General features: G+C 38.4%; 1 protein-coding gene across 1 annotated transcript; it reads left to right on the top strand.

Annotated features, from left to right (window-relative positions):
• Positions 1-6,529: 6,529 nt before the first annotated feature.
• On the top strand, positions 6,530-8,374 carry LOC107981638 (uncharacterized protein DDB_G0283357-like). The gene is made up of 2 exons (XM_031926348.1): positions 6,530-7,444; positions 7,514-8,374. Exons 1-2 carry the CDS (start codon positions 6,530-6,532, stop codon positions 8,372-8,374), a joined length of 1,776 nt encoding a protein of 591 aa, XP_031782208.1.
• Positions 8,375-12,162: the final 3,788 nt, after the last annotated feature.

The raw sequence follows: 12,162 nt of genomic DNA on the forward strand, positions 1-12,162 counted from the left end.
TGGTGAGCGGAGACGTAATGCATCCAATGCCATTTTTGGGGCGAGAAAAGGAATACAGAGAGCAAAGAAAAAGAGCACACAACACTTACAAATCGAGTGACATACTACAAGTTGAGGAGAGAAATAATGACAAGGAATCATGCAATATGAATGCGTCAGAAAATGCAGATGTACCCATGAAAACAAGACATATTATAAAAGCCAGAACGAGACAAGTTGTCAGAATCAATTTAATCAAAACTGAATTAAAAGAAGGATATATCCCAAGAATAGATGTAGGAAACAAAGACGTATTTCTGGGAGAAGGAGTAGTGATCAATGACAATAATACCTGCAAAATGCTAGCAATAAATACAAGTGAACACGATGTTACCATAGAAGTTGATGCCAAGGAACTCATACCGTTCGAGACTGAACCAGAATTCTTAGAAGAGACAGATAGTGATTTTAATGGCGAAATTATAGTCGATAAAATCAAACGATTAGAGATAGTGAAAGAATCTATTAGAAGAAGCCACCTAAATAGAGAAGAACTAAAGATTGTAGATCGTATTAGATACATACATAGCAGAAAAGATCCAGGACAGAGACTAATGAGATGGATGTTCAGATTCACTGGATACGAATATACCTTCAAATATAAACCAGGCAAATTAAATAAAAACGCTGATGCGCTATCACGAAACCCATCAGAAATTAATAAGAATCTACCCAGTATTAAGGTGATGGTCATAGAAGAAAAACAAAAGAAACAAGAAAAATCATCAGCATGCGCCACGACATCATCCAAGGCGACAATACAGCCACGAAGCAGAATACAATCAGCAGGTGACATAACAAATAAACCCAGAGGAAGAGGGAGACCAATAGGCTCCAAAACTAATAAAGAAGCACGTAAACTAGACCATAGCGTAATAGCACAGAGAACCAGAGCAAGGCGCACGCAAACACAAAGTCCAGTGGAGCAGTATATCAAATAAGGCGCAATACCAAAAGTACCGAAGACGGCTGTATTAGGAAGAAAAACAAAGACAGAAAAGCCAGCAGAGACCGAAGCATCAACATCCAAAGCTACTACTGTAAAACAGAGAGAAGTTCCCGAAAGTTCGACAGATGCAGATTCGGATACATCGATGACAGTTAACCCATCTAGAAGATCATGGCTATCATCCACAGCCAATGAAGACAGTGATTTGGACAAACCTACAATACCTGCCCCCAGGTATAGCGGATTACAACAAGAAGAGTTGGAAACAACAGAAGGAGAAACACAAGACGAAGAGGTGTTTTCCTCAGGCGAAAGCCAAGACAAGACCATAAGCAACATCGCCATAGAAGTAAGTGCAGTAGAAACATCCCAGAACGAAGAAAATACCGACAAAGAATCCACAAAGAACCTATCGATCAAAACAACTCTCACGAAAGAAGAAGTAGAAGAAGCAAGTAGAAAGTTTGAAGAAAGCATAAAGAAATATGAGATGGATAAAAGTACCAATACAACCGAATCAGACACGGAAATAGAAATACAAATGAAGATACCCTCGCATTTCTCAGATGACGATCATGTACCAGATGAAGTACGCGAAGCAATTTACACATCAGATCCACGATTTTACACGAACGAAGAGGCGGATGTGGACGATGTATGGAGAAAGAGTGTTCAAAAACTAATAAAACGAGCACAACAAAAACTACAAGAAACATCAAACAAAGATGATACAGGGAACGAATCGGACGTAGAAAGTGTAACTGACATAATAAGGCCACCACCAAGAAGAACGCTGTCAGTGACGCCAACAATAAAAGGTGACAGTCCTACAGCCAACAGCACGCCGAGAGATAAAATCAGAAATCAAAAAAAATTATAAGTGTTAAGTGAAATAGAAGCAGAAAAAGGATCAATAATAGATATAAGATTTTCAAAACCACCTGAAGTGACAATGCCTTTTCTCTTACCCACACCACCAGACATGGAGCCACTAAACAAAAACTATACTCAAGCAGGAAATGATCATGAATCGGAGGATGCCGCGACACACATAACCAAAGAATTCAAGAAAATTCCTCACAACATAATTACCATAAGAGAATGCCTCACGCACAAAAGAGACAACATTGTTCATTTCCTATCAGCAGACTGTGACAACACGTGGTCTATGACTAGACTGTTAGTAGAAATTGGAGAACACTCGTCAACAAAGAAATCAAAAGCTTCCGAATGGCAAGAAAAGGAGATATATTAGACCAATTAGAGTCACCAGCCGTCTTAGAGATGATTTAAAAACATTTTCATCAAAGCGGAATAAGAGTGACAATGTGTTACGGAAAAGCAGAAGTACTAGCTGAAAAACACAGAAAAAAAAATAATCAGCCATCTTCACGACAGTCTAACAGGAGGACACAAGGGAATCAATCAAACTTACCAGAAAATAAGAGAACGATATTATTGGCCAGAAATGAGGAATGATGTTCAAGACTACATTCGAAGATGTGCAAGCTGCCAAGAGCAGAAGATAGAAAGATTCAAAACAAGAGAACCAATGATAATCACGGACACTCCAATAGAAGCATTTGACAAAGTTTCAATTGACACAGTTGGAATAGTCAAAATGACTCCAAGAGGCAACTGTCATCTTTTAACAATGCAATGTAAATTAACGAAATATTTAATAGCCATACCCATCAAGAATCTCAATGCCACCACAATAGCTGATGCACTAGCAAAGTACCTCATTTGCCAGTTCGGAGCACCGAAAGACATACTCTCAGACAGAGGCACCAGTTTCCTTTCCAACATAGTCGAATCTCTACTCAAACTATTTAAAATTCATCATCTCACCACTTCAGGATATAGACCGCAAACAAATGGGTCGTTAGAAAGGAGCCACGCCCCACTTATGGAATTCATTAGAATATACTCCGAGAGATACGACGATTGGGACCATTTAACGCCATTTGCGACGTTTACCTATAACACCAGCGTACATGCAGATCACTAACTTCACCCCATTCGAACTAGTTTACGGGCGAATAGCGCGTTTCCCTTTGAAAATACCGTCTGACGAAAAATTAAAAACATATAATGTTTATATGCGTGATTTAGTATTATGGTTAGAGGAAAAATTTTAGCAGGCGAAACCCAAATAGTGAACAAGGTTAAAACAAAAGAAAGACACAATAAAAAGGTTAAAACATTTAGTGGTAAGGTAGGCGGGTATGCGAGGCTAATTAATGAACCCCGTGTAAGTAAATTCGATGCTTATAGGAATAAACCACTGAAAATAATTGAATTTTTAGGTAGGAAAATTGTCATTTTGGAATACTCTAATGGCAAACGTATAAGAAAACATATAGACAAATTAAAACCGGTAGAGGATAAGCCCGATGATAATGATTCAGACTCTTTCGACTAATTAATGATAATGTTACAGGATGAGAATTTTAAATATTTTAATAATAATATTCAATCTACTCAACGAGAACAAGTGTGAACCCGTATACCAAATAAAATCCCTAAACCCCAACCCTGGAATATATTTTGAAAAATTGGACGTCATCAGAATAAAAAGAGCAACATTTACATCAACGTGGAAGACTTTATGCAGTCATTCAGGGCAAGAAGTTCGTACAAAGAAGTATTTCAAACCTGTAAAACAATAATGGAAGAAAGGAAATGCCGACACGCTTTAGCCATCGACCTACTAGAAATAAAAGAGCAAGAGTTAATAAATATCCAAGAAACAATAGCAAGTCTAGGACACATCCAATATCCAACAGCGAGACATCCACGAAGCACCAGAGCAAAAAGACTAGTGCCACTAGGCATAATAGGAAGTATAAGCAATAGTTTGTTTGGACTAGTGACCGACGACGAAGTAGAGAATATAAACAGAAATATAGACCAGCTCTTCGTAGACCAGACCAAAATAGTGTATCTGATAGACAGTAATTCTCACATAATCTCAACAAAATTCGAGGAGCTATACAACATAACCAGCAACCATTACAAAGTGCTACAAGGATTTGAAAGAGAGTTAACAAAAACAATCAAAAGTGTGCTACGAGAAAAGGAAGAAATGAATTACCAAGTCGAAATAATGATATACGTAATACGATTGGAATCAACATTAGACCACGTCATCAAAAGCAACGAGAAGCTATTAACAATTTTACAAAAGCTAAAAGAAGGGAAAATGCACCCAGAACTCATGAAACAAGATGTACTTCATCAAATGAACATGGACGTAAAAAGAGTGAGTCGAGACTTAGAATTCCCAATACCACCAGAGCATATGAGGGCAGAAGAACTAGCCAAAATATCGAATATAGATGTCATACACCAAAACGAACGAACGTTGGCCGTGCTGCATCTACCACTAGTAGACCGAATGCCGTACCAATTATACAGAATGCACCCAATCAAAGTGCCACAGAACATGAAAAACAAAACAATAGGGCAAGCTTTTATAAAAACGTCCCATGAATACATAGCTATCAGTTACGACCATACAAGATATATTAAATTCAATGAAGAACAAAGACAAACATGCATCACGACACACTATGCAGATATATGCCCGATCCTAAGAGCACTCAGGAACGTGCCCGAATCCAGAGACTGTGAGATAACATTACTCCTAAATCCCAGCCAGAAAGCAATCAACCACTGCGATATACGCTACAGGATGAACATACAGACCCAATAGACGTATTTAGAATATGATAAATCATGGCTTTATTCCACGGTTGAACCAGGAACATTAAATATTATATGCCAAAACAAACACGAAACCAAAATAACAATAAAAGAGGCAGGAATTCTGCACGTAGCTTCTACATGCATAGCAACAACTACAGAAGCCACAATAACTGGAGAAATAACCAGAAACACAGAATACACTTATTTATACAAACCAGATATAAACCTTAAAATACCAGACATTTACCCGTCCTTAAATAAAGAAAACAACGACATATAATTTCATAGTTTAGAAACAACAAAGATGTAACACCCAATACAGCTAATAATGACGGAAAATCGTTACACGAAATAATGAGTCAGTTAGAAGAGATAAGCGAACACAAAAGACAGATTTATAAAAATGACACAACACTATACGGAAGTGTGACTATTCAGTTAACAATCATAGCAATAATAGTAGTAATAATCATAAAAATGAAATACCTCGCCAAATGTCAATGTCTCAACAAAAAACACGCCCACCCACCACCCAAAAGAAATGACAGGAGACGAAAACTCATCGCAAATGATGAAGAATTCGAACTCGAAAACATCTCAATTAGTCGCGAAAGTCCCAATACCCCACACTTAGACCGCGAAACCCTTGAAAGTAAAACCTCAAAAAGCATGAAGAAAATGTTACTATTACCGAAACAAGAAGCAGAATGCTCATAATTCACCAAATTTTAACCAAAATTTAAGCATGAATTTTTACAGGAAGCTTGTACATAGCCAAACAGCGTATAGTAAAATATTATTAATGACGATAACATAATCTAATTTCAGAATAAAAAAAAGAAAAACAGAATGGAGTCGAGACCAAGAACCACCATATCAATGTTCTGTGATGTAGATATTCCACTATCGAACATAGTAAAAGAATTCGAGAAAATAGGAGAACCTCAAAACGCTTACGTAGAAAAACATAGATACGAACGAGAGACCAAGAAGATCACCATATCATTTAGCTCGGAAAGAGAAACACAAAGAGAATATGAACTCAGATCATTATTAGCAAAACAGAACAAATTGAAGAGAAACAACAGAAGAGCAGCACCGTACCAGGGCCCCACAACGACCTCAAACCCCAAAGTACCAATAGGAGAACTGATCGACCTTACTCCGAATGAAGAGCCAACAATTAGATCTGAAATCCACGTAATGAACCAACAAGCACAAACGCAAGTAATCAGAAACAGATTGTTTTGCCTCCTCCCTTGGGACGGAAATGACAGAGAAAAGGACGAGATGTTCTTTAGACAGTTTGCGCAATTTGGAACCCTAGCCTACTACGAGACGGTCAGAGACAGGAAAGGACGCCTAGCGTATGGATATGTGCAGTACTTGACAGAAGAAGAGGCCAGAATTGCAAAAGAAGAAAGTGACCCGATATACAAGGCGACCTTTGCAGAGCCAAGAAGACTCCCACGCATTGCACAAGGAAACACCACCACAAAGTTCCACGAAATATGCAAGAGAATGATAGATGTAGAAATATACAGCTTGCACGACGTAACTTGCAAAAAACAAGCAAAATGGTCTCAAGAACAAACCGATGAAGCCCCTCTAGACAAACTACAACCTTTAAAAGAAACCATATTGGAGCTAAAAAAAATAGCCAGGCTGGAGAGCCAAAAACAAAACAGAGAAGAAAATCCTGTTACCAGCAACTCAGTACAAAATGCCAGAGTAAATGCCCAGAAACAACATAAATCCGAAACAACCGAGACCCTCAAAGTAATACATGATGACCTAAATGATAACGACATGATTATAGATTAGAAAAACATGGACGAAATCTTCAAGACCATAATCGAGTCAATCGAGTTTGATGAGAACTCAAGACACGTCACCATCCGTTTTGGCCCACCAGGGAAACTACCTGTTGTTATGGCATTACTGAATAAATACAGATCGAACAATACTAAGAGCTTCAGAATTACCAATCAAGGGACTGACGATGCCACAGCCATATTAACAATAACGTACAGGACAAGTACAGAGACAGGCAACAACGCCGACACTTCCAAAAATTCTACTGACTCAAACGCCACTGACAGCACCGACGGTTCTGAGAACTCTGATGACACCGACTCTACGGACAACAGTGACGATCCAGACAATAACGACATTAACAATGATGACAGAATTGCTACAAACGAGAACACTGACAGCAATGACGATAATGTGAACAATAATGAAAATTTTAACAACAATGATCACGGCCCACAACAGAATGACAATCACAATGACAATATCGAAGCTTACACTATTAATGAACCAAACATAGCACTACGCCATATATACAACCCGCAAGATAATGTACAGCTACTCAAAATAAATCTGACAGACGCTTACACAGTGACAGCCACATATATAGGTACGACAATAGACGCAGAAGCATTATTTAGACAACATGGGCCCTGCAACACCGAACACCACGCAACGAAAGACAAGGACATCAAAGCCATAATAATTAGATATCAAATGAAAAATCATGCGCTTAAAGTAATCAACAAATACAAAGAACACATACAACAAACGAACGATGACGTACAAAGACCAACGACAGAACAACAAACCAATCAGGAGAAAACAATAGAATACGTACAAACACCAGATACTATATGTGTACGAGTACCCGGACATATGATAAGACAAAATTTAACAGAGACATTCCAACAATTCGGAAGCATCCTAGACGTAAGACACTTACAGCCTAAAGACGGATAAAATGGACGATACACTGCGTTTATCCAATTTGAAAACCAGGACAGCGCAGACAAGTCTGTAGAAAAGACACAAATGACGCACTCGACAAGACTAGCTTACAACAAAGTATACACATCAACACGATCCACTGCACAGCAAAAGACAGAAAAAGAACAAAATACAACACAACAGAAACTAAAATCAACAAGTTGGACCGTTGGTCCCGGCAACAACACAAAATTATACATACTAGCACCACCAGACACCACACAACAGCAATTAGAAACAGATTTTACAGTGTTTGGAGAGACAGTGAGCATTGAACTGACGGACGGTACGACAAAAGGAAAAGCAGGGTACATAACATATACAAACAATGTTGACGCAATAGACGCCAAATTAAACAGACCACAGAAATACATAGTAAAGTGGAAATGGACGCCAAGAACAGACGAAACGATGATTCATTTCATATGCGGAGACCAAATACCGAAACAAAGCTTCGACGACCATATACAGAACTGCAACATGCCTCACTTAAGACAGAGAATACTAAATGAAAAGTCAACATCAACGACCGAAACACAAGAGGACCCAAGACAGACAACATCGACACCACAACCGAGCACGAGTGAACAGGCAAACGAGCAAGCAACAAGTCGCTCAACAACACCCAACACGACAACACCAGTGTCAGTGCATAGAGCATTACACTTAGACTACAAGTCATCCAGCGACGAGGATCCCATAGATAGGGAGATAGCCAGACAGAACGCCAGACGCCGAATACAAGAGAGACAACGACGAACAGAGCAACCGAGACAACAACATACAGAGACCCAAAGACCGACAAGAGCCAGTACCGCAGCAGAAGAACAAATTAGGAAGGAAATGGAGAAGATAGATTTCAATAAAATATAAGACACTAGTTTTTAAGAGACGACACTGCGACGTTAGCTTTAAGTTAGATGTAAGTAGTTCATACAAAAAAAAGCAAGTTACCATCATTGTTTTGCGTCAAAATAAAATATATTTTCATATTATCTTTAAAAAAAAAAAAAAAATGTAGAACCAAATACCTTTTTTTTTCTTAAAATAGACCCTTACCCAAAACAATATAATATACAATAATATCAATATCAGAGAATAAGCAATAACAAAATGAATTATTTATTAAGTCATACTAACAAAATGAAATATAAAATTAGTAAATAAGTGATTAGCGATAAGCGAAAACATAACAAGAAGTAATCCACATAAAAATATTAGTAGCAGGTTATAACAGAAATAAGGCGATACGTATTACTATCAATAACACATAAGTTAGATTCAAAAATAAGTTTAGATTGTACGAGACCATCCTTGACAGTTTGTGTGACCGCGGAGCAGAGCCATAACCAAGCTTAAAAGGTAAGAGAAAGAAAAACAAAAAAAAAACAATCCACCCAAACCCATATCATCATCCTGAAACAAGCTAAAAGTTGACAAGCCTAATATAAAAAAAAGAGAAAGAAATCTTGCCGAATGCTTACCAATAGCTTCCAAAATATTTTTTTTTTTTTTTTTTTTTGAGAAAAGCCGACCTAACCCATGCATAAACTTGAATGTTCTGAACATTCAAGGAAAAAGCAACGTCATTACTTCATCGAATGAACACCGCAGACCTTGTTCAAGGGATCCAATTGTGGTCCAAGAATAACCGACGCATGACCATACCAATAATTCAAAGCAAGGCACAATTCAATATCTGTAGGTTAGAGCAGATACAAAAAATTAAAAAGCTTGATCCTACCCTAAATCCACAATTTTCCAAATAGCACCTTATACCATCAAAAATAAGAGAAAAACGTCTAAATTTGGCTCGCCAGCGTATCACCCTTGTCAGACCACTCACCCTTAGGTATAATCGTTTGTCGGGGGCGACAAACGTTTGAAGGGGGGGGGGGGGATGTTAAGTGACGAAGTTACTGGATGAATATTCAGAAATATTAAATTAAATGAAACAAAGACAGCAGGAAAAATCCAGAAACTTCGACGCTTAACGAGCGCAAGAAGTAACCCTTAACCAAAACAAACTTCTCCTCCCTCGGCTGAAAGCGCGCGTGCACAGTCGACGCTGCAGTTTAGCCGTTGACCGTATTTACGCCCATAAGGCCTAATGAGTAAGAAAGAGAGCGCGGGTAAACTGAAGTGCGAAGGAGAAGTAAAGACCCTGCGTGGGAGAAAGCTATGACGCTTTCTTCAAGCTTCGCCTCCCCTGATTTTTCATTCCTGTGTGTGCGATCCAAGAGTAAGGACGCTATTCAAGAGTTCGATTTTATAAGAGATTATTTGATTTGAGAGTTTTGATCGTCAACCTTTGGGTCATCCCAGTCAACAAACATAAGTAAGTCGTTCTCGTTAATAATTTAATTTTCCTTAGTGTTTTATTATCACGCAAACAGCTTTGCCGCGACAATCAGTGCGAAGTACTGATCTCCCCCGTATGGGAGAGTAAGCTATCATCCGCATAATCACACAACGTTACTTTGTTAGTTCGGTAAATTTATTACTACCCTAACATATCCTTATCCTAGTACCATGGCTAATATGTTCTTCCTTATTTTAATATTTCATTCCCTCATCCTACTATCCCTATATTATTATTGTATTATTTTATTCCTATATTAATTATTTTATTATTTCATTGAATTATAGCACTTAACCTTAGTATCATTTTTTTTTTGTTTAATTTTATTATTATTTTTTGTTAACACTTATATCTGTACCCTCTTCCTGTTCGATTTCCAGGATAAATCGTTTAAGCTTATTTATATTTACTATTCGTGTTTTATCCCCTTTTCGTATTTTCGCATTGTGTGTTGAGTAGTTCATAGCTATAATTTCGCACGGGCCTTTATATTCGGATTTAAACTGGCCGACTTTGGGTTCTTTAAGAACATAAATCATTTCTACTTCTCTAAAGTGTTAGAGAGGCACATTTAGTTTCTTGTCGTAATAGTATTTCGAGCGGTGTTTTGATTGTACTAGATTCATCGCTGCCATCTTTCTAAGTTGAGCGTAAGCTTCTGTTGTGTCAGCAAGATAGTCGTCGTACATTTGTAAGTGTTCTCGTGGTGGGAAGCTTGACGGTGTGCATTCACGTCGGCCAAAGACTAATTCGTGTGGTGAGAATCCTAGTCCGTCGTGTTCCATGGAATTATATGCGTGCTGTGCTTATGGCACTACTTCATCCCAATTATCGTTGTCTTTGATATACATTTTAATGTACTCTTTAAGTGTATGATGCATTCGTTCTATTCCGCCGTTGGACTGGGGATAGTACGCGGTCGTTGACTATTTATTTACTCTGAATATACGTGCGAATTCTTCCATAACTCGGTTCATGAAGTGTGCTCCCTGATCGGGGATGAGCGTTACGGGTGAGCCGAAATAGCTAATCAGTTTTTCTGTAAGAGCTTGCGTTACTTTCCGTGCTGTTGCGTGTTCAACTGGCACTAATATGCAAAATTTTAAGTTTCAATTCAAAGTTATCTTGGATGGTTAATAGGTATCGGTTTCCTTGTTCGGTTTGGGGCATTGGTCTGCAAAAATCAAATGATATTTTGTCAAATGCGTGAGATAGGGTATCCGTGATGAGCATTGGCAGCTTTGTTTTTACCCGCACTAGTTTCTTTTCTTGGCAACATGCGCATCCTCGAAAAAATTGTCTAACTTCTGTTTGCATGATTCGCCAATAGTATTCGCTGGCTATTCTGTTGTATGTTTTGTTCGTTCCCTTATGACCACCGATTGATGACTCGTGATATTCTTTGATGAGTCTGTATCTGTCCTCGATCTTTGGTACTGGTAAGTTATTTTTAAATAAAATGATTGATATTGCTTTTCTTGACAGTAACAAATAACTATATATGGGTGATTCTGGCCAAGTTTTAAAAAATTCTGCGGGGGGGGGGGGGGGGGCTTCTAATGTTGGTGATTACTGCTGCTCGAGCCAATTCCGATATTTGAATATATGTATTATAAAGTATATTTTACTTCAATTTATCATAATTACACATAAATTTACGGAGAAAATATTTTTTATGAAAATACAAGGCTGAGGAATTCTTTTTAAAATAGCTACTTTTTAGCGATTTCTGAAAATTTTAATAATTTTACGGGGGCATAGTTGACACTTAGAAAGCTGATAATTCAGAAACAGCTTTCTTTTCTAGTGCACTTTCATAGAAAAAATTCGCGGTAAAATTGCCAGACCCTACCCCCTCCACCCCGCCCGCAGCGTTTTATAAAACTTGGCTGAAATTACGCATACACACACACATACACAGAAGAGCAATTTCGAAGAGGTCAGGGCAGAGCGTCCCAAGATTGTGAGTGTGAGGTTGTGTGAATGTCATTAACAGCGTCTATTTGATCTTAAGCAAACGACGCCGAAAAAGAAGAGTCGTCCGAGGAAAATATGTACAACCGCTGCTGTCGTCATCTTCCACAGAACATGAAAAGGACAACGGCCAAGACTGGCGCAACAACATGGGATTGAAGACTCGACAGGACGTTAAGGCAAAGGCAAGCGCATCTTAAGGCGACAGATTCAGATCGCAGAGTTCTATCGCCGAATCTGCAGCAGCTTGATCGGCTTGGCAGCTCTCTGCACAACGTCGAGTACATCAATTGCTACGTAGTGCGCTCAAGAGCTACAAGTACAC

This window comes from Nasonia vitripennis (assembly GCF_009193385.2).
Source record: "Nasonia vitripennis strain AsymCx chromosome 1 unlocalized genomic scaffold, Nvit_psr_1.1 chr1_random0002, whole genome shotgun sequence".
Taxonomy (NCBI): domain Eukaryota; kingdom Metazoa; phylum Arthropoda; class Insecta; order Hymenoptera; family Pteromalidae; genus Nasonia; species Nasonia vitripennis.